General features: G+C 42.2%; 3 protein-coding genes across 3 annotated transcripts in view; 2 read left to right on the plus strand and 1 right to left on the minus strand.

Moving 5' to 3' along the window:
* The window catches only part of LOC306968995 (C-reactive protein-like), a 289,059-nt gene that overhangs the window by 64,454 nt on the left and 201,017 nt on the right, over window positions 1-23,588 (plus strand). The gene's annotated exons all lie outside the window — the stretch shown is intronic.
* Window positions 2,654-12,113, plus strand: LOC306969048 (nuclear distribution protein nudE homolog 1-like; the record flags this gene model as incomplete). The annotated part of the gene is made up of 8 exons (XM_079564659.1): window positions 2,654-2,739; window positions 2,932-3,085; window positions 6,277-6,425; window positions 7,788-7,924; window positions 8,074-8,274; window positions 8,380-8,468; window positions 10,155-10,282; window positions 11,542-12,113. 8 exons carry the CDS (start codon window positions 2,654-2,656, stop codon window positions 11,588-11,590), a joined length of 993 nt encoding a protein of 330 aa, XP_079420785.1. The 3' UTR covers window positions 11,591-12,113.
* LOC306968581 (C-reactive protein-like) lies at window positions 14,965-16,038 on the minus strand. Its single transcript, XM_079563998.1, has 3 exons — window positions 15,991-16,038; window positions 15,637-15,847; window positions 14,965-15,483 (listed from the first exon to the last, which is right to left on the minus strand). Exons 1-3 carry the CDS (start codon window positions 16,034-16,036, stop codon window positions 15,066-15,068), a joined length of 675 nt encoding a protein of 224 aa, XP_079420124.1. The 5' UTR covers window positions 16,037-16,038; the 3' UTR covers window positions 14,965-15,065.

A 23,588-nucleotide genomic window follows, 5' to 3' on the forward strand; every position in this document is an offset into this window, starting at 1 on the left:
GTTTAATATTTTTTTCATCACTTTTTATTTTTTTGCATTTTTCGTCACTTTTTTTGTCATTTTTCAATGCATTTTTTATTGCTTTTCTGTTGCCATTTTGTGCCTTTTTTGGTGACTTTTTCATCCTTGTTTTTGTGACTTTTTCATCCTTGTTTTTGTCTTCTTTTTGTTGCTATTTTGACATTTTTTCAAGCACCTTTTAGATTTGAGTAAAGCTGAACTGGAGAAAATCCTCTCGGTTCCGGTGGGGATTAAGGGGTTAAAACAATCTTTCTAAATAAATTAAACTATGAGCATCAACATTTGATTGACAGGCTGTCGTCCAATAGAAACCGAGAACCCGCAGCACGCTCGCCTCTGATTGGCTGAGCCGCTTTGACAATATGAACGCCCTCTTCTCGTATTGTCCTCTTCGGGAACTAGCTACTTTTATTCTCCGTTATCCAACTTTTAGAACTTATTTTAAACCCGTTTTGTTCGTATTCGGGCTTTAACCTTTTCCCTACTTATCAATAGATGCTTCAACTTTCTTGTAGGGCTTATTCAAGATCGTGAAAGTGTAATTATCGCGTTTAAAGAAGGTCGAGGTAAGTTCTCCTCTGCTCTCCCCCAGCGGCAGCAGCAGCTGGTCTTCAGCGCTAGCCCTTTAAATTAGCTCATTGATTGTTGATTGAAACCGTCTCGTAATCCTTCTTCTGGTGAGTTTATCTGCGATTTAAAGTGCGGAACTTGCAATAAACCCACTTGGAAGTTAAATTAGCTGTTAACACTCGCTATTTCCTTGTGTTTTTTGAGGTCCCGTTAGCTTTCAAGTTGTCCTGTTGTGAAGCACCCCGCTGGTCTGTCTTTCAGATGTCTCTCCGTCACAAACTATGACCAAATCAGCCATATTTCACTCATTATACTATAGTTTTTATTGTGTTTCGTGTTAGAACAAGTGATCTTATCCTCTGTTTGTAATAGACAACAGGGCATACCATAAAAGCTGTTTATATTCCCAGGAAAAGGCATGACTTACTGTCGCGCAAATGCGATGCCTCTCGCGCAGAGACGTGTTAAAAATAGGACTTTATTACGTTTGTTTCCACTCCTGTGACCTCAGCACTTTAACAGCAAATAAGTTCTGAAGAAACTATGAGTTAAAGGTGGCATTGATTTGTTTTAGTTTGATATGTTTGTGTTGTTTTGATTGAAGACGGTCTACTTTGACTTATATTGCAATATCTGTACCTTTAACCTCTTAACCCCCACCTGAACAGAGCACAGTTTGGCTTTACTCAAATCTAAAAGCTTCATGGAAAAAGTGTTAAAGAGCGACAAAAATGAGACAAAAGCGTGACGAAAAAAACACGAGCAATAGAAAAGGGACACAATGCGACAAAAATGCATTGAAAAAGTGATGAAAAAGTAACAAAAATGTGTGTAAAAAACGCAACTAAAGAGTGATAGAAAAGTGGCACAAAAAAAGTGACAGAAATGTGACAAAAATGCAACAAAGGAGTGATAAAAAAGTTACAGAAAATTGACAGAAAAGTGACACAAAGTGACAGAAAATTGATTTTTTTTTAAAAGTGACAGAAGAGTGACTGAAAGGTAGGGTTGCAACTAACGATTATTTTGGTAATCGATTAATCTACCAATTATTTTTACGATTAATCGATTAATCGCTTGGCGCATGGAAATTGTATTGTTGATGGAGTAAATTAAAAGTAAACGTTTGTAGGAGGCTCTTTGTGCTAATTCTGCTTTCTGATTGGACGAGACAAAGACAGATATTAATGAAATTTATAATGTACAAAACACTGCAGACCCTAACCTTAAAAACAAAGTAGGTTTTCAACCAAAATAGATAATTAGTCTTTTTTGCTCTATTTTAGTCTGTGTTTGCTAGAAAACGATTAATCGATTACTGAAATAGTTGACATTTTTTTTAGTAATCGATTAGTTGTCGATTAATCGATTAGTTGTTTCAGCCCTACTGAAAAGTGACAAAAAAGTGACAAAAACTGACAGAAAAGACAGAAAAATAATGTGACAAAAACGCAACCAAAAAACACAGAAAAAGTAACAAAAATGTTTGACAAAAATGCAACTAAAGAGTAGCAAAAAAGCAACAATAATACTACAAAAGAGTGTCAGAAAAGTGACAAAAATGTGGAAAGTGTGACAAACGCAACAAAATTGCTATGGATAAAGATTTCAAAAAGGCGCCAACAACGCGAGGAAAAAGTTTAGATGAGTTTGGTAGGTCTTAGCTTTTAAATGAGGCGTTACTGGCCTTTTGGGTAAATCTGAAGTGGAGAAAACGCACTTAGTTAAAGAGACTAGATGCAAGTTGGCCATTTTATGCTCACTACTGCCACCTCAGGTCTTATGCGTAACTGCAGCTTCTATATTAAGCTTGTGCATGACGACACTTTAGACCCGAAGTCACACATTTTTCAGCGACAGCGCAGGATTTTAGAGGCAGTTATGGTGAACAGGTCTGAGCTCATTGGAACCTGGCTGGAACATGTAGGGGGAGGAAAATACATTATTTTAACATTTTTAAACTCTGTATAGTCCCTTTAAGGCGGGGGTTAGGAGATTAAATTCTGTAACGATTTCATTGATCAATTTTTTCCTTCATTTTTGTTTTGTTTTGTTTTCAGACATGGGGGACCTGGAGACTCCGGCGTTTGAGTCTCTACAGGACGAGGTGGACTATTGGAAAGAACGAGCCACAAAACAACAGCAAATGCAAGTCAACTTAACCTTTATAACCTTTATTCAATCATATATTCATTTAATCATTCACGTGTTTATTTGTAAGCTCCCAAGAAGTTTTGTGTTTGTGTTTTCCTGCCCCACCAAAAGCATCAGCCCTTCATTTGGAGTCATCCGTCACCGTGCCCTCATCCCTCTTTGTCTCGTTTCTGGTTGTGGGCGCAGAGCGGAGGAGGCGCAGCTGGAGTTGGCAGAGTTTCAGCAGATGAGTCGCGATTACGAGTCGGAGCTGGAGACTGAGCTCAAACAAGCCGAGAGCAAAAACAAAGAGCTGCTGTTTTTCAACCACCGCCTCCGAACAGAGCTGGACAACTACAAGGTACAAATCCGAGAGATGTGGCGCTGGGAGATTTAAGGTGGTCCAAAATTGTAATTATTGTCTAGATTAGAACCCTGCATTTGGTTCCACGTCCGAGAATATTGGACCCAAGTTTGATGAAAAAAATCTCACTTATGCCAGCAGCCGTCATCATATCTGTCCTAATATAGGGTCATCCTCTTGAAATTAGGAAGTAATTGACAGTGTTTTCAAAGATTTTAGGGCATTACAACAGGTATATGACACCTGATGTGATATCTTTTGTAATAAGTGAAATAATTAAGTTTGTAAAAGTATTTAACCTCTTAACCCCCACCTGAACCGAGCACATATTCTCCAGTTAGGCTTTAGCCAAATCTAAAAGCTTCTTGAAAAAAGTGTCCAAAATGTGAACAAAAACAAGATGAAAAAGTGGATGAAAACGCAACAAAAAGGGATGAAAATGTGACAAAAAATGTAGACAAAAAAGAAACAAAAAGCGATGAGAAAACGCTGTTAAATTAGGCGTTACTCTGGCCTATAGGCTGTAAGCTCCAGTCGAGAAGCTTTTAGATTTGGGTAAAGCTGAACTGGAGAAAATGCACTCGGTTAAAGGGACAATACGGAGTTTAAAAATGTTAAAACTAAGTATTTTCCTCCCCCTACATGTTCCAGCCATGTCCTAATGTGTTGATACTTGGGGTACTCTGAACTAGCCTGGCCTTGGCCATCTGTAAACTCCGGTCAATTATCATTTTCCTACATGCTACGTCTGGGTCTGATCTCAGTGGCCGCGTTACATCGGTTGAGTTTCAACCTACCGTTCAGCGAGCGGGGGAGGCGGGGGTTGACAGTGCGTCAAGCATTTGCGCCACATTTGCTGGTTGTAGTTTGGCAATGGCGGCGGATACGAACGTAATGGAAGCTCTTCAAATTGTTCTCAATGAGTACGAGGGTCTGGTAGAACCAGGCTAGGTCCGAAGTGCCGTCATGCACGAGCTTAAAGGGGGGGTATTATGCAAAATCGTCTTTTTCAAGCTTTACATCATGTTATTAAGTCATTCCCTCATTAAAACCATGCCTGAAGTGTTGCCTGGGCACATTCACGTATTTTCGAGTAATCTGTAAAAACTCCGATGGCAGCCATTTTAGGGATAAAACGCCTGATTCCTTCAGGAAACGCCTCCGACCTCCAGGATACGCCTCCAACCTTTCGTCACCAGCCGAGTAACCAACCACTGCTCCTCAGCAGAACCCCCTCCCCGCAGTGTCTAGCCCTAAGATGTAAACAGAGTCATCATGGAGGATTAGCTTCATGTGTTGTGAACCGGAGCCACAGCAGACTTTTACAAAGACACACATCAGTGTTTCTGTTACCGAAACACCCAGGATTAAAACCGGTGACAAGAACGCTTATTTCAGTGTCTGGTTCTGCGCTGGGCCTTGATGATGCACAGAGCCTCCGGAGAAAGCTAATGCTAGGCTAAACCTCGAGTCATCACGTGAAAACGAGAAATATGCACACATAAAGTCAATAAAACCACCACACACATAAAGAACCATTTAACAATGATTAACACACGGAGCCTGGCTTGTTGATTTGGAAGTTTATTGCTCACATTTCATCTACATAGCCGAGTGTTTTTCTCCCGGAGCTAACAAGCTAGCCGCGACAAGCTAACGGGAAAATTCACTGAATACAAGCAGCATATTATGCATTGAAAACGTCACTAAACAGGCAACTGCTTGAAGCAGCCTTTATGATGATCACACACGGAGCCTGGCTTGTTGATTTTGTAGTTTACTGCTCACATTTCATCTACAGTGAGTCGTAGCCGAGTGGTTTTCTCCCGGAGCTAAGGCACTATTAGCCGCGACAAGCTAACAACCTTCACCTTCACAACATTCATTGAAAACAGGCAGCATATTATGCACAAATAACGTCAATAAAGCAGGCAACTACTTGAAGCAGCCTTTACGATGATCACACAATGAGCCTGGCTTTACACATTTGTGGTTTATTACAGACTTTTCATCAACAATGAGCTGTAGTCGATTATAACAAGCTAACGGGGTAACCTCGAAAAACCATTGTCCACCTGCACAGATAATGTCCGTCTTTGAATCGTATGGGCTCCTGCAGATCCTGGTGTCGTCCATGGGGGTATAGTTAGAGATCCATAGGGCATGGCAGATGCAAAGAGATAGCCTCCAAACAGCAGTTATTTTTCAGGCAAGAGCCCCTTCCAAGCGTCCGGTGTGGAAGGTTCGTCTCCAAATAATATCCTGTGTGGCCATTGTTCACAAAGTGATAAACAGTAGCTCCTTTCCAACAATAAAAATTAAAATGCACCGATCGTAGTTTCAATACAGTTGAGACAACGAGCGCAGTGTTGTGATGCCACAGACAGCGTGTGGAGGGGGCGTGTCGGAAAGGGTCAGAGGTTCTTAAAGAGACAGAGGCCTATTTCAAGTCATTTGCTACCGCCATTTTGAAAGAGCAATTTTATACAAGGCAGTTATTCTAATTTACTGCATTTACAGACCAACAGAAGGTTTCGTCATCATTGTAGTGTGCTATAGACTGGTGCTATGTGGCTGAAAAAAGCATAATACCCCCTCTTTAATATAGAGACTACAGTTACACGTAAGACCTGAGGTGGCAGTAGTGAGCATAAAATGACCAACTTGCATCTAGTCTCTTTAAGGCGGGTGGTAAGAGGTTAATAAAGGTCCCATAAAAGCCTGTTGGGTTGATGAATAGATTTCCTCAGATTTCCAAAACAAATGTTATCGAGATGTCTGATTAAATTCCTACAGAACTTCATCAGATACACCTTTCCCGGGAAGAAGCAGGTCTGCACAATGTTGGGTCATGCTTGGGTTGAGAACCTGATTCTGGGACCACATCGTAGGGAAATGCAGAGTTTGTTGAGCCCCATCCTCTCACTCCTCTGGTATGGACTCGGTTTAGTGGCTGTGGTTGTGAACAGAGGCTTCATTGAGGGGCAGCTGACAGTGGCGTCTTCAGGCGACGGCACAAACAGTCACTGCACTGCATTAAAGTGAAGTATCCATGTGAAATACTATTGTGTCCTCGGGCAAATGGGTGAATGTGGGACCAAATGTTGAAGAGAAAAGTGCGGTGTGAAAACCAGTGCGGTCGTACTAGGTTTAGAGATGCTAAAATAACTGCTTTCTTTTTGTTTTAGGAGAAGTATGAGGCGCAGCACTCGGAGGCCTTCAGGCAGGTCTCAGAGCTGGAGTCTGAGCTGTCCCAGACCTCAGCCGTGAGGGACCAGCTGCAGAGGTACATCCGAGAACTGGAGCAGGCCAACGACGACCTGGAGCGCGCCAAGAGGTCAGAGGGGGGGACACTGATGGGGATGTGGGGACAAGATTAACGTTTTGTGTATAAATAGCTCATGAAAATACTCCAAAGCACAAGTGGTGAGAGTTTACCTGCCTACCTTTAGTTCAAGGGTCTCTATTTTTTTCCCCCTGTGTATTTTAGGATGTCGACGTTAACTTTGCCTGCCAGCTATTTTCTCAGACGCCACACTCTGGCTATCGTCAGACTAAATGTCACAAGTTATATTTAATCCAATTAATTTTCTCGTAGGAGAGGTGTGGTTTATGATTGTCCATAGTCGTTTATTGGGAGCTACGAATGTCTATCATGTGTCTGCATGTAGCCGTAGCCAATCGTATCATATCCAATGACGTATGACGTACCCGCTGTAAACTTTCGAGCGAAACTATTTAGAACAAGGTCTAAAGCTTGATCGAAAGATGGCATCACGTTTGCTGCTCTCATGTTGGATCCGTAAATAAACTTTTTTTTTTAATTCGTAAAGAAACTACAAGCTTCCGTATGTCGAATAGTGCGTCATCCTCCTCGTTCTGTGATTGGTCCCCAAATCCATGCGAAGATTTCGGCCATGGTCCCCAGGCTGCTGTGTAGTGCGAAATGATTCCAGGGCACACAGCAGCTTGGGGATTCCCAGGCTGATAGCCTTCGCAGTCCCACAGAAAAGGTTTTGCTTCTCTAATGACAACATGCCATTTACCAAAAAGTGTTATATTATAGGTTTATCGATTACTTTTTAATTGGCAAATGAAAAACAGTCCTTTTCTGGTAAAAAAAAAAAAGTAGAGAAAAACACACTTTTTAAAACTGTATTTTTAAGCTACATTTCCAACCTTAATTTTATAGTTCAATAAATAAATATGAGCAATACATTTGTGGGGTCAATATTCACCTGTACTTGTATTAGCCTTTTTTTTTTTACCTTAAGTAGGTTTTATTACATTAAAACCTACTGATAGGCTCAATGGCAGACAACGATTGGCATTTTTGTAACTGAAATCTTTGCCAGTGATGGTTAGTTAAGAACGATCACGTAATAACGGATAGACCTCAATTTTGGGTAGTTTTGCCTGCATTGTTTTATCTTCACAGCTGTTTTATAGTCTTCTGTCAAGGTGAAAAAGGTCACAGAATGATGTCTTTTGATTGAATGATGTGGCTCAGAGATGTCGTCTCATCTTGTCCTTGTCAGACAGATCCAAACGGCGTGTTTCTATTGCAAGACCAAAATCACAACCATAAAATTCACTCTTCACTTCACTCCATCGACTTCTTCCACCTGCGAAATCTGCCAAACTAACAGAATTAATTCAGATACGAACCATTAACATTTCCTTTGTGTGGTTCTCTCAGAGCCACCATCATGTCCCTGGAGGATTTCGAGCAGCGGATGAACCAGGTGATCGAGAGGAACGCGTTTCTGGAGAGTGAACTGGACGAGAAGGAAAACCTGCTGGAGTCTGTGCAGAGGCTGAAGGACGAGGCCAGAGGTGCACGGCTGCTCACATCACACCCTGACTCCTGCTCGCTCACACAAACTAACACGACGTCCTCTTTCTCGACATCCATGAATGTAGCAAATTCATCATACAGTTTATCCATGTAGATTTAGCCCTGACCTAATGTCGTCTTTCTTCAGATCTGAGGCAGGAGCTGGCTGTGCAGCAGAAACAGGAAAGAAAACCATCACTGAGCGCTTTGCCCCTTCCCCCCCTCACTCCCCCCCTCACGCCCCTGGACCGAAGAGCAGAGGAAACGAGGGAGGACGACCCGACACAGACCAAAGCCTCAGGAACGAAAGCGCCGGAGTCGACTGCAGCTACACCAGTCACCAGCAGGGGTCAGTATTCATTATGAGTCTGTTTTTTTAATGCTGATATCTTTGCTTGAAATGTGCACAGATTATTTGTTTTAAATCATGATGTCTTTTGTTTGATTGGAGCAGAGGGCGTCAGTGGGAGTGGGATGTCCTTCACGACGTCAGCGAGGATCTCGGCTCTCAACATCGTGTCAGAGCTGCTCAGGAAAGTCGGGGTGAGTCTGCTCGCCCTTTCACCCCTTAACCCCCACCTGAACCGAGCACATTTTCTCCAGTTTGGCTTTACCCCAGTCCAAAAGCCTCTGGAAAAAAGCTGTGAAAATAGCAACAAAACTGAGACGAAAACAATGATGGAAATTTTACAAAAAAGCGAGAAAACATTGACAAAAAGTGACGAAAAATTGATGAAAAAGTGGCAAAAAATGTCTCAAGAAAATGACCAAAAAAAAAAGACAAAAATGTGACAAAAAATGGACAAAAATTTGACGAAAAAATGACAAAAATGTGACAAAAAGTTACAAAAATGAGTTGAATGCCCAACAAAAAAATGATGGGAAAAAAATCTGATGACGTGAGGAAAAAGATCCTCTCGGTTCAGGCGGGAGTTAAGAGGTTAAACAGAAGCTACAAACCACCACCGCCTCCTTACCTTTTGGCCAAAGAAGCCTTGTTACAACCAAACACCTCTCCTGTCTTAATTCCAGGGTTTCCGCGGAACATCATTAACCTGTTACTTGCCGTCCCCCCGATCAGGGCGCAAGGCTTATTGTTATGATTACTAGAAACTAGAAGGTCTTGGCTTTCAAATGAGGTATCACACTGGCATATAGGCTGTGAGCTTCACTGTCAATACGCTTTGAAATTTGGATCACTCTAACGCTACACCTAACCCTATGATGGCAGGTAAGAGGTTTATGAACATTCAATCAGATTCAAAGTGGAGTTTAAAGCAGCACTAAGTAACTTGTTTACCTTAATAAATCCTTTCCGTCGTCCCTCTGGGGGTAATACAAGTGTTAATGGGATGATTGGAAGGTCTTTCATCTCCCCCTGGTGTCTCTGGCCAGAAAACCACAATTGCAACTCCCTATTTCCAGGTCGGAGGCACAATACACACTAATAGAATCACAAAGAAGAAGCTAACAGGCTAACGGGCAAAGCTAACTGCGGGCTAGCGCCACTTTAACAGTATTTACAGCCAAGTTTGAGTGAAAAAAAAAAGATCTCCATTGTGTAATTGGATGAACAATAGCCTTCTCTCTCTTTGTCTTTTCTGTCAGCGTAGTTTTTACTCTCACACAACATGCTAGTTACTTAGTTCTGCTTTAATTCAAACTTTTTGGGAAAATATAATCTTTCCTTAGAGACAGAACCCACAAACAAACTCCAAAACAAATTCAAATCTTACAAAATTAAATATGCACCAATTTTCTTTCTTTCTTTTTTTGTGTTTGTGGCATTAAAGATGTAGTATTTAGGCATTAAAATGTCATTAAAAAGCATTAAATTTGACTTGCTGCCACCTGCAGAAACCTTGAATTCATCTCTGAGGAACAAACTCTTGGCACATTTTTCTTAATTTGTTTGAATCTTTTCCTTTCGACAAAAATGTGATTCTTTATGGTATTCAAACATGTTTATTAATAATGTTGCACTGCTTCTCCCATATGGACACAGCGCGTCCATGAATTTGATTTTTAAGGCTTTCTCTTCTTTTCCCTTTCATTCTGTCTTTAATGGCCAACAAACATTTCTGGATAATGCATTTAGGTTTTAGTCTCATTAGCTACTTTAAATTAGTTTTGTGAAATGTTCTCATCCAACTCCAACTCATCCAGTCCTGTAACAGTCCGGATGACGACATTGTTTCATATTTTTACGATGCCCGTGTTTCTGTGCAGAACCTGGAGTCTCGTTTGGCCTCGTGCAGACAGTACGTGCACGAGCAGAGCCACAAGAGCGCGCACGTGGCCACACCGGGAGAAAAACAAAACTCAGAGGAACCAAACAACGGCCATTACAACAAGAGGTCAGTTCAGGCACTGTGTCTGAAACGGTGATTTATGATAATGCAAGCGGATCAAATGGAGAGGACAAATTTCACTTCAGGGGCGACAGACACAGACGGCATCTGTGGAATTGCCCATATATGGTCATGTTCGAAGCAGCCAGAGGGCTGGTTGGGACAGTGCATGTTAAAGCAGTACTAAGTGACTTGTTTACATTAATAAATCCTTTTCGTAGTCCCTATGGGGGTAATTCAAGTGTTGATGTGATGATGATCGCTATATATTTTACTCCCCCTACATTTTCCAGCCATGTCCTAATGTGTAGAATGAGCCCAGACCTGTTCACCACAACTGCCTCTAAAATCCTGCACTGTCACTCAAAAAGATGTTAATTCAGGTCCGAAGTGTCATCACACAAGCTTAAAGGAATAGGCCACCGTTTTTACATACTGGGATATGCTCTTACCTCACTTTAGTCGAGTTAATATATCCCCGTCTGGTCTTTGTCCGTGCGCTCTGTCACACAAACGGAGCACATACGCAGCCTCTCCCACATGTCATATAGCTCCAAAAAAGCTCACGATAGAAGCTACCAAGCTCTTCCACGTGTTCCCTATTTAAATAAAGTTACGTGAAGTGTTTTCATGCGAAGTATATTTACACAGAAATGTAGCATGTCGATTTTATAAGCAAATAAAAAGGGGGACTATATTGTGAGGCGTAATGATACGAGGAGTAAAGCGTCCGCGCAGTAACTCCTAAAGGTTATTGACGGAAGTGAGCGGGGGGAAGTCTTTAGGAGTTACTGCGCGGACGTTTTGCTCCTCGTATCATTACGCCTCACAATATAGTCCCCCTTTTTATCTGCTTATAAAATCGACATGCTACATTTCTGTGTAAAGAGAGGCTGCGTATGTGCTCCGTTTGCCTGGCAGAGCGCACGGACAAGACCAGACGGGGATATATTAACTCGGCTAAAGTGAGGTAAGAGCATGTCTCAGTATGTAAAAACGGTGGCCTATTCCTTTAATGTGGAAGGTGCAGTTACACGTATGACCTGAGGGGGCAGTAGTGAGTATAACATGGCCAACTTGCATCTAGCCCCTTTAATTAGCCTTTTAGCTTCTCTACCCACCTCTGGATATAGTTTACCTTCATCTTAACCCCCCCCCGTAAAAGTCTTCATAACAAAGTGGTGTTGATTGTGGCATATTTTCGTCTTCCTTTGATTTGAAGCCTTGTTATTTTTCTTTTTAATGCTTCTATTCTTTTTTCCTAGTCTGGTAAAGAGGTTGGACTTTGGGGCGGGGTCGAAGCTGCTGCTCTGAAACCCGTCCCGCAAAAGAACAGCACAAACCGCTGCTGCTTTCGGACACTGCCGACGGACTGCAATGGATAAACCCAACACACTGACGGTTTGGAAATGGACTCGCACTCAGCACTTAGCTTCATCCCACCGTCCCACTCTGAGACTCTTTTATTTTTATTGACGAAATGCGACTTATGCCTTATTGTTCACTGGGAAGGAACTTGAAAACGACGCCAGCCGAAGGAAACTTAGCTGTAGGAAACTTTTTATGTATTTAGATATTGTTTTTTTTTGTGCATGCTTCTAAAACCTGACTGAATTTTGAAATTAAAGATACATTTTGAAAGTATTTGTAGGAGATATGAAACGTTGCTGATTAGAAAGGAAGCACAATATAAAATACCGCCAAATGATGGTTCTCGCAATAAATGCTGCTGCTAATTGAACCGGTTAACTTTGCCTGTATTACTTAAGTAGTGGAGTTTAGCATTTAAATTTTATATTTTATTTACCTCTTAACCCCGACCTGAACCCAACACATTTTCTCCAGTTTGGCTTTACCCAAATCTAAAAGCTTCTTGATTAAAAAGCATTAAAATAACGACCAAAACAACAAGAAAACAAGGGTAAAAAAGTAGCAAAAAAGTCACAAAAGGGCAACAAAAAAAACCCCAAAAAGTGCAAAAAATTTGACAAATGTGACCCAATAAAAAAAATACAAAAAAGCGACAAAAGATAAAAAAGAATGTCAAAAAAAAGTGGCAACAACGCAAGGGATGTTTCAGTATTTTTGACATAGGGCCTCATTTCCTAGTTATCCAGAGTGTTGTTGATTTTCTGGAGATATATATATTTTTTAAATTCATGCAGTCCTTATATTTGAAGAATTTAGTGGTGCTAGGCTAGTGCTAGGCTAGTGCATGTCTATGGTAACTAGTAGCCTGCATTAAAAACCTCTTCAAAACCATGGGGTCGTCCTCCAAACGTTGCCATATCTGATTTGTAGAAAGCTCCTTTGTGAATTCCACGTGTAGTAATGCTGGCCACAGGTAAACAAACTACTGTAGATCCGGTAACCGAGCAGATCACTCCTGCGTAGCTACAACCAGGAAGCTGATGCTGCTCTAATATAAGTTCTTTTAAATGCAAAATGGTTATATTTCAAAAATTACTTGGTCAACACAGACATTTATATGGGTAGTCTGGTGTTTATAAGTGATTTGCCTCAGGTGCACTGTGCTTGGGTCAGACTGTTTTTAATGCAGGCTACTAGTTACCATAGACATGCACTAGCCTAGCACTAGCCTAGCACCACTAAACTCTTCAAATACAAAGACTGAATGAATAAAAAAATATATCTCCAGAAATCAACAACTCTCTGGTTGACTAGGAAATGAGGCCCTATGTCAAAAATCCTAAAATATCCCTTTTAAGATCAGTTTTGTGGGTCTCAGCTTTCAAATGAGTCATTACACTGGCCTATATGCTGTAAGCTACAGTCCAGAAGCTTTTAGATTTGGGTAAAGCCGAACTGGACTTTGTTACTTTGTTAAGGCGGATGGTAAGAGGTTAACATCTTCTAAAAAAATAAAAGTGCCAAATAAATGTTTTGTTAAATAAATTCTACAATGAGTTAATAAAGTGTGGCGTCTTTTATTATTCCCTGAATAAAGAAAGACTTGGATGACATTTTATTCCCACAACAAAACGTTTCAACCGATGCATTTACAAAGTCTGATTAAAGCCGCACTGTGGAACATTCCAAGTCACTACGTTACCACTGGAGGCGGGTAGAACGAGGTTACATCACAGGAGAAGCTGAACTAAGAGTGGTTCTTTCATTATGTACTTTTACTTCTACTCAAGTAACACTGACCAAAAATATAATGTATTTTTTGTTTCATCACCCCTTTTTCTTCAGAATATTTTTAATGCAACTTAATAAAGAATGATTTGGATTTTCATGTTATTACAAGTTTCTTAAAGCAGTACTAAGTAAATCGTTTACCTTAATGAATCCTTTCCGTCGTCCCTCTGGGGTAATACAAGTGTTAATGGGATGATTGGGGGGTCTTTCATCTCCCCCTGGGGTCTCTGGCCAGAAAACCACAATTACAACTTCCCTGCCTCCGGACCTGAGCAACCAATGCACACTAATAGAATCACGAAGAAGAAGCTAACAGGCTAACGGGTAAAGCTAACTGTGGCTAGCGCCACTTAAACAGCAAATACAGCCAAGTTTGAGTGAAAAAAAAATATTTCCATTATGTAACTGGATGTCCCCTCATGGAACCACCACCTTAACGTGGTGGAGGAGTTTGAGCACCCGAAGGATCCTGGAGCTCTGGTGTCGGAGGCTTTGAGCCTCTGGTAGGGTCTCTCATGGCAAACAAGTCCTGGGTGACGGGTCAGACCAAGAGCGGTTCAGAAGCCCCTTATGAGAGACCAACAGGCCCGGGTAGAATCGTGAGGCCGTCCTTCTGTGGACCCACCACCTGCAGGAGGAGCCATAAGGGGCCGGTGCAATGTGATTTGGGCAGCTCCAACAGCTGCCCCCACGACCCAGAAACGGACAAGTGGAAGAAGATGGATGGATGGATGGATGGATGTGATATATCCCTCTCTCCCTTTGCCATTTCTGTCAGCATAGTATTTATTCTCACGGACAATTAAGTAAAAAAATCGGAACTTGCTACACCTGCAGTCCAGGCCGGATTTATGCAGGGGCTTACAGGGGTTAAGCCCAGGGGCCCAGCAGAGAAAAATGCGTGCTTAGTGCGGGCTGTAAACGAGTTCCCTCTTTGCATACTCACATTTATGATTTTTTTTTTTTAACCCGAGAATAAACCAGGTCTAAACCAAGTGGGAAAGAAATGTACCTATTGGTCTGTTAAAATGCACCATTAAAATGAAGACTTCTGTTTGGAGGACCCCCCTTTTAAATGTGTCCCGCCACCAGACTGGCAGTAGTAAAGGTTCTTACGAGGGCCACGGAGCTAAAATTGGGTTCATTATGCTAAACTGTTTTTTTTTTTAACAAATTTGTCATATGTCACATACATGCTATGTTTAAGAACTTCTGCATGTTCAAATAAAATTCCTTTATCCTTTCATTGTAGAGAGAGAAATCCAACCCACAGACACACAATACATGTACAGATGTTGTTAAGGCACTATATAAATAAATATTGATTATGGGGGGGCCCTGAAGAAATGTTTGCCCCGGGGCCCATTTTACTTCAATCCGGCCCTGCCCAACACTGCATTTGGGCTCAGTTAATCCACCTCGCCCCAAAGAAGTACATATACTTCAGATTTCCAGCAAACCGTTTTATTTTTCTGCAGGAAACTAAACAATCTGTCAAAGGTGAGCCATGTCAACCAGCTGTAACAAACATGCCGGGTTACGCCATCATGACACTGATACATGTGCACACAGAATAAAGGGATGATACCAATTGCAGAAAAATCATTCAATTCCTTTTTCATTGACTTTACACATTTCTGGTAATATGCGCAACGTTTCCAATGATTTGCAAATTAACCAGTTTCCAGTCAATAACGTCACCAGAACAAGCTGGAGAGAGAGTTTGAGTTGCCATTTGCTTTATAAAACTGTCTGGAAGCACATAACTCCACAAGTTAATGTCTGATATTTCACCCACAAGGCTTTGAACGGAGTTAAAGTCGCCAAGGTATGAGTCTGGGTCCTGCCCGATGATCACTCTGCCCCCACTAACGACTGTGTGGCTTTTCTTGTAGATTTTGGTCAGACTCTTCTTGCCGTCCACGAAGACAGCGGTGGCGCCAGAACTGGACTCCCAGGTGACGCACAGGTGAGTCTGCATCGGGCCGAGAGCCGGCACCGTGAAGAATGCGGCTTCTCCGCTACTCCTCAGGTACAGGCCGATTCTGAGGGGGGAAGAAACAAAGGGTTTGACCAGACAGAAGCTGATGACAAGATACTTTTATGTTGCCAATTTATTCAAAGCTCAGGTACAATACGAGATCACGCCATCCCCAATTTCTCAGAACAGGTGGACATTTGTGTTGTTTATGACAGACCTGCCATCAAACTCCCTCCACAGGTTGAGCTCGTCATGGTCCTGCGTCCTGTAGGCGAACAGAATGATCTCCCGGTCCTCTTGGGGCAGCTCAGTGGCGACTCGCAGACACAGCGTGAAGGAGCTCAGATCCAGAGGCTTCTGAGGCGTCAGCTCCACATAATTCTCCGATGATTCAGACTCAAAGATCAGGGTGCGCACATTCATCTCCTCTACAGGACAGACATGAAGGTTAGACTCCTCTCCTGCATGGTGAACGTGGGTGGTGTCTTGCTCAAGGACATCATAAAAACCATAATCATAATGTTTGTGTTAGATGTTGCTGAAGTTTAGACTCTACAACAAACAAACTTACGAGCCACGGAGGCAGCACAGAAGAGGAGCAAAGCTGACAACTTCATTTTGTCTGAAATAAAAAAATAAATCAGAAAAACAATCATAATTTAGCTTTGACATGAAAAGAGATTAGTTGTAGCAGTTAGAATGTTGTAGATTAACAGATTAAGGAAAGACAGAATTCAATAAAACACTGCAATGCTAGTGCTGCTCTTTTCAAATTGCACATACTTGTACGGATATTTAGTAGTTTTTTTTTTTGGCCAAACAAATATTTACAGTGCAGCTTAAACAAGAAAAAAAAAAAGTATTTACAAAAAGAAAACTTACAAATCCAAGGCCTCCTCAATACGCCAGCTCAGCTCCAAACTCCAACTACCAGAGAGCCCCAAGTGCTCCCTTTTAATACCCCCCTAGCCCCTCCTCCGGGCAGGCCAACACTAATTGGGGGGGGGGTTATTAAACAATCTGACAAAGAGACACAAACCCATAGAAAATGATACCAAATATTCACACCAAACTAATGAAAATACGTTTCTCTACGAGGGACAACAGAAACTCACACCCAAACACAAGAAATCACAAAATAATTACAAACCAAACAAAATGGATCAGCCCAGGACACGTGTTGGCCCAAGCGCACCACCACGGGTTACAAGACGTGGCCCCAGGCAGTGCCCCGGTTTGGCCCCACGACCAGAGGCAACCGGACCAGGAACAGGTCAAAGTATTTGGGCCTTGATAACTCAAATGTATAAAACGGGTTGACTGAACTATAAGCATATAGGGCATTTGAAACGTTTTTGCTTGAAAATGTTATTGTACTCAAATATAGTGACGTCACGTGCGTCAATTACGTGTCTCAGTCTCTGCCATGAGATGGGATCCGCCATCTTGGGAGCCCTCGCCTCAACGGTGAGAGACTTTCTCAAGGTAAAATTATCTTTCGAATTTTAAATGTTTAAGATGGTTTGTATTTCTGTATTTGTCGGTAATCTATCTGAGGACGTTTTACGCTGGGAAGTGTGTAACTTTTTCCCCGTAGTATGTTGAAATTTAGCCATGAACTCCAGTGACGTCGTATACTGCTACTACAAGCCTTAATAACCTTATTCCTCCTTTTACCGTCATTTGTTTAAACGAGCTTAGCGTCGTTTCATATTAAAATAACACGGTTAGTGGACGGTTAGCTGCCCAGGCCTGAGAGCACCGGTGTAAAGATTTTAAACTACCCCCCATTTCAGGCTACCCCCCGGTAATTTGAAATCGATTTCAAGTTACCCCCCGGTAGTCTGAAATCAATTTCAAAGTACCGGGGAGGTAAGGTGAATGGGGGTAGTTTGAAATCGCTACACCGGTGTAAAGATTTTAAACTACCCCCCATTTCAGGCTACCCCCCGGTACTTTGAAATCAGTTTCAAGTTACCCCCGGGGGTAAGATGAACGCGATTTCAAGCTACCCCCCCTGATTTCAGACTACCCCCCTCTCAACTGCTTTCTTCATCCATAAAATACCTTACAGGAACCGCAGTTGGAGCCGTAACCTTAAGGATAGTGGAGTTTACGAACTAAAGCTATCGAGGAGTTTACGAACTAAAGCTAACCTTACCAGATGAAAAGTGACGAGAGTTGTAGCTATTATTAGCAATTAACATCCGGGCATTTTCTCTTTAACACAGCCGTGCCAAACAAACAATACATATTGTGGCGGGGGTAATCTGAAATCAGGGGGGGTAACTTGAAATCAGTTTCAGGTTACCCCTGGGGGTAATTTGAAATCGATTTCAAAGTTCCGGGGGGTAAGGTGAATGGGGGGGGTAGTTTGAAATCGCTACACCGGGACCCACGTGGGTGCATGCCCGCCCCGAAGGTGGACGCAGCGGTAGCACGCGGCAGGCCCGTGAGAACCGCAGCCTCGCACGGGTCTTTGCCCGCACCTGCTGCACTCAGAGGTGGAGGTATCGCCGCGCTAGCACGTTGCTCTCTGCTCTTCTGTTCTGTATCATTTGGAGAAGGAATGTGATTGCGAGTACCAGAAAGCAAGGGATGAATGTGACGTCGTAATGCATGGATACTATACGGGTTTATAGCGTTAAGTACTTTTGCGCATTAGTTCCCCGCGGGTTGTCTCTCGTTGACTGGAGGCACTTGCCCGAGTTTGTTCATCCAGTAACGCGCTGTTCTCGTGTGTGCATGAAAACCGCACGTAAACGTTACTGACGAGCTGTGTGTAGCTGAACCGCGAAATTATATATTTTTTATATATTTATCAATCGTTGTGCTGCAGTGCTTGGTACCATAAATCTGTAGTTTCTGCTGTTATAGCCTGCTGCTTTTGACATTGATATTTTTTTCGTCCCCCTCTTCAATACAGATCGTGTGTGTTGCCAAGCGCCATTGACACGTGTGCTTGTCCAGAGCAGGACTTGCATGGACGCCTCACGGCTGTAAGGTTTGTAATATTACGAAAATAGAATCAACATGTATTTGGAGCTTTATAAGGGGCAGGCAGACCACTCAGATATGACCAATGAAAGAATCATCACTATTTCAAAAACTATGACAGAATAAACACACATTTCTGCAGCAACTATTGGCATAATTTCTTTTTAAATATACAGTTTACTATGGGTCATATACCCAATAGTTTACTGCCCTGTAATATTAAAAAATAAAAATTGATTACTGAAATAAAAAACAATGATTTTAAAGCAGCACTAAGTAAGGTGTTTACCTTAATAAATCCTTCCCGTAGTCCCTGTAGGGGTAATACAAGTGTTTATGGGATGATTGGAGGGTCTTTCATCTCCCCCTGGTGTCTCTGGACAGAAAACCATGTTTGCAACTTGACTGCCACCGGTGCGGAGAAAGCAATACACACTAATGTAATCACGAAGAAGAAGCTAACGGGCAAAGCTAACTGCGGGCTAGCGTCACTTTAAACAGTATTTACAGCCAAGTTTGAGTGAAAAAAAATATTTACGTTATATAATTGGATGCACAGTAACCCTCTCTCCCTTCGCCTTTCCTGTCAGCGTAGTATTTACTCTCCAGGACAATTAATACGTTAAAAAATCGTAACTTGCTACAACACCTGCAGTTGCCCTTATGGCCTCTAGGGGGAAGAGTTACTTAGTACTGCTTTAAATATGTTTTTTTTAAATTCTTCTTATTTTCCAGATTGAAACTGAAACAGCTGATGGCATGAATTCCAGTTTCCTGCCCCTCTCCTAACTCATGGGTGTGCTCTGCAGGGTGCTTTTCTCTTGGAGCAATAGCCTGCACTTAAGGTAATAACAGGTAATATTATACATTTAAAGTAGATAAAATTTTTTGCCTGACACAACATTTCAGCCATTAACAAGAATTTCTGGCCATTAAGAAAAAATAATGAATGTGTCAATCACTATCAATGCACCTGCATTTGTTTATAGACGGAGCGCTACATGGGTGCCAACTGCTCAAATCCAAACATAATGTCGCGGAAACCATGGAGAGCGGTAGGTGTCACGTACCCCACTCAGACTGCTGGTAAACTTTATCGCTGTCCTTGTCCAGCTCTGTCCGCGGCGTCGGCTTCAGGTGCAATATAAGCAATTAATGCCCTTTTCCACACATTCACCACCCTAGTTTGAACTGCATTTACTTCAAGTAAGTTCAGTCCGTGTTCACACGTGCCCATGTATATACAGTGTATAACTATCAATAATATTAATTTTCATGTTTTTTATGTTTTTTTGGTCAAGGCCAAAGGGAGCCATTACAAGGCTGAAGAAATGTTGCAGAACCCAGTCTAGAGCAAATGACCATGGACCCACACAGGAGCGGCTCAGAATACCGGTAAGCTGGGGCAGTCTGAGCAGACAGGCCAAGAAAAGTGCCTCTTGAAGGGTTTTTTGGGGGATTTTTGACATAGGGCCTCATTTCATAGTTATCCAGAGTGTTGCTGGTCCCTGGAGATATTTTTTTTGTAATTCAAGCAGTTCTTTTGTTTGAAGAGTTTCGTGGCGCTAGGCTAATGCATTTCTACGATGTCAGCTAGCCTGCATTAAAAACAGTCTGACCTGCTCCACAGTGCACCTGAGGCAAATCACTTATAACGCCAGACTAACCATATAAATGTCTGTCGATTAATTTTAACCATTTTGCATTTAAAAGAACTTATATTTGAGCAGTTTTGTGGTTGTATAAGCTACGCAGCGGCGGAGTGATCTGCTAGAAAATAGTCCCTCAAAATGCGATCATTCATGTGATGCAAGGTCAGTTACATTCCAAAAATGATTCTATCGACACAGACATTTATATGGTTAGTCTGGCGTTATAAGTGATTTGCCTCAGGTGCTTTGTGGAGCGGGTCAGACTGTTTTTAATGCAGGCTAGCTGAAACCATAGAAATGCATTAGCCTTGCATTAGCCTAGTGCCACGAAACTCTTCAAACATACGAACGCATAAATTTAAAAAAAAAATATCTCCAGGTACCAGCAACCATGTGGAAAACTAGGAAATGAGGCCTGTCATATGTCAAAAATCCTGAAATATCCCTTTAACGTGACCATTCTTCTCTGAAGAGCCACTGCACTACAGCGTGTCAGTGTGACTAACCACTCGATTGTTTAAAGAACAATCTAATCAAGTGATAAATGCCTTTCATTGCCAGTGCATTAATGGCGTTCTAACTGTGCTTTGTAAAATATGGGCGTAGATCTTTTTTGATCAAAATATTGAACCTTTATGACCGCGAGGCAAGTTTCTGTTCTCTCTCCTTAGGCCCTCCTTTCTCTTTCTGTCCTCTTGTCTCCTGCCCAAATTCCTTTCCTCACCTGCTCTCCTCATCTGCATCTTCTCTCCTCCAACTGTGTCTTCTTTCTATTTAGTTTAAAATCAATGTACCATATCTAACATGCACAATGTCATGTAGGAACAAGTGGATGTCCACAGCGAACGTGCCTTGGTTCTATCGTGTGCATGAAGACGGCTCCAATTTTTGGAAGACACTGGAGGTAAGTGCACAAAGAAAACTTTCGGACTGGATTTGTATTGGCTTTTTTTTGCTTTGTTTTTCAGTTGAGGCTAAAGCTATGTTTGTTTTTTATTTTAGACAGCGGCTTCTGATGAAACGGACCTTGAAAATGTGTCAGTGGGTCTTTTCTCAATCAATGCCAACAACACTGACAAAGCTGAGCAACCATCTGTACGCTCCACCCCGCACCCCGGTCTGCAAAGGACACAGATGTGGCAGTTCAGGTCCTTTCTGCAGAGAGTGCATTGGTCTGGGACTGTGACTGACAAGGATCATTGTACACTTTCAGGACAGAGACAAGAACTTTAAAGAGGCACGAACAACCTCCAAATGCGCCAATTTTGGAACTTGTTTCGGTCTTTCTCTCTTACAAAACTACCGTATGGCCTTTTTTCCTCCTGTGTTGCTTTACTCACTCATCCCCAGGCTAAATTATTTTCGTGATCAGCAGAACTAAAAACACTCCTGCTCCTCACTCCACATGCACGCTTCTGTTAACAATGTGCTAACAAGTATTTTTGTTGTGGAATAATTAGTTAGGCTCATTGTGATAGACTCCATGTTTGGACTATAATATCTTGAGGGGTCCTCCGCTGTACTCATCTGAACCCCCGCCCATGTATGCCTATTTTTGATTGATAGATTGGCACTTCCACTGTCATGACACTTTCGGTAGAGCGCAGAGTCCGTTCATTAAGTGGGGAACGAGGGAAAATGTAAAGCACTTTGGAGAAAAGCACTAAACACCATTTACCATTTTACTCAGCTTAGAGCAAACATCCTCTCTCAGTTACCCATAATCCTCTGTTTCTGGGGGTGTTCAGCTCTCCTTGAAAACCCAAATCTCGACTGTTTTGACTAAGTTCTTTGTGTGAAATGAAAGCCAAAAGTGTCATCTGTGCATCGTCCACACATTTTAAGATGCAGTCTTAGACGAATTGAAATCTAATGTATTTATATAGCGCATTTAAAAACAAGTACTGTTGACCAAATGCTTCACAAAGGTCTATGATAAATAATATAATAAACAAATACAATACACAATATACAAGCAGTAACACTAACATGGTATGTGTTAGACATGTTAAAAGCTAATAGTAAGTTTGTGATCTAAAGAAGGTGTGACCGGCTTCCTCCCCCTGCCGGCAGATCCAACTGACCACCAGGTGGTGATCGGTCGACAGCTCAGCCCCTCTCTTTACACGGCTGGAGGTCTGATGACACAACTACAAAGTCGATCATCAACCTCCGGCCTCGGGTGTCCTGGTGCCACGTACACTTACGGACACCCTTGTGCTCGAACATGGTGTTCGTTATGGACAAACTGTAACTAGGACAGAAGTCCATTAACAAGCACTAGGGTTCACATCGGGGAGGCTGTTCCTCCCTATCACCCCTGTCCAGGTCTCACTGTCGTTGCACGTGGGCGTTGAAGCCCAAGAACAATGGAGTCACCAGAGCACCGTCGAGTGCACCTCCCAGGGACTCCAAGAAGGCCGGGTACTCTGCACCGATGTTGGGCCCGTGGGCTAAGGCCCGACCACCAGGTGCTACTATACATAACAGTTTTCTGAACTGCTCTTAGTCTGGCCCGTCACCTAAGACCTGTTTGCCATGGGAGACCCTACCAGGGGCAAAATGCCCCAGGCAACATAGCTCGAAGGATCACTCGGGCTCACAAACAACCCACCACGATAAGGTGGCAGCTCCCGGGGTGATACATAAATAAAGCAATAATAAATACAATAATAATTTAATGTAATCATTTATTTTATATTATTTGACCTTTATGTAACCAGGGAAGTCCCACTGAGATTAGGCATCTCTTTTTCAAGGGAGTCCTGGCCCCAGAGGGGAACCTATTGTGCATGTTTTTAGTGTTAGGGGAAACCGGAGTACTCGGAGGAAACCTACACAGACACAGGGAGAACATACAAACTCCACACAGAAAGGCCCCGTTCAGGAGGGAATCAAACCCGGAACCTTGTTGCTGTGAAGCACAAGCGCTAACCGCTGTGCCACCGTGCCGTCCAACAATAATAATAATGTGAACAATAATAACAATGATTATCACTGTTATGACAAACAATAACAATAGTGATAATAATGATGAGGATGATGACGATGATGATGATACAAAGAACGATGTAATAATGATATTGCATAAAAACATGCATAGAAGCAGAATAATCCACATAAAAGTGGGTCGGTGAGTCTTGATGATGAAAATGCTTCATCTCACACTAGAGGCTCTCCCACAGTGGTTCAGTGAAGCCGTCTGAGATCCCAAGATCACAACTAACTCCACACATGTGGATCTAACGTGGATATACTTTAGGTATATACGAGATCTGTGTGAAGGTTGGATACAGGAAGGGATCCAGAAAATGGCCTCACTTTAAGGGATCTTACAGCCTCTGTGTAAGACAATAAAGGTTAAATACAAATACAAAGGTCAGGAGTTACATGAATCAAATAAAGATATAAAGTACAGAAAAGAACAGATAAAAAGAGAGGTGGCCACGTCTTTCTGAAGAGGCTCTCCCACAGTGGTTCAGTGAAACCTTCTGAGACCCCAAGATGAAGTGATGCTGAC

Source organism: Gobius niger (genome assembly GCF_951799975.1).
Source record: "Gobius niger genome assembly, chromosome: 10".
Classification (NCBI taxonomy): Eukaryota; Metazoa; Chordata; class Actinopteri; order Gobiiformes; family Gobiidae; genus Gobius; species Gobius niger.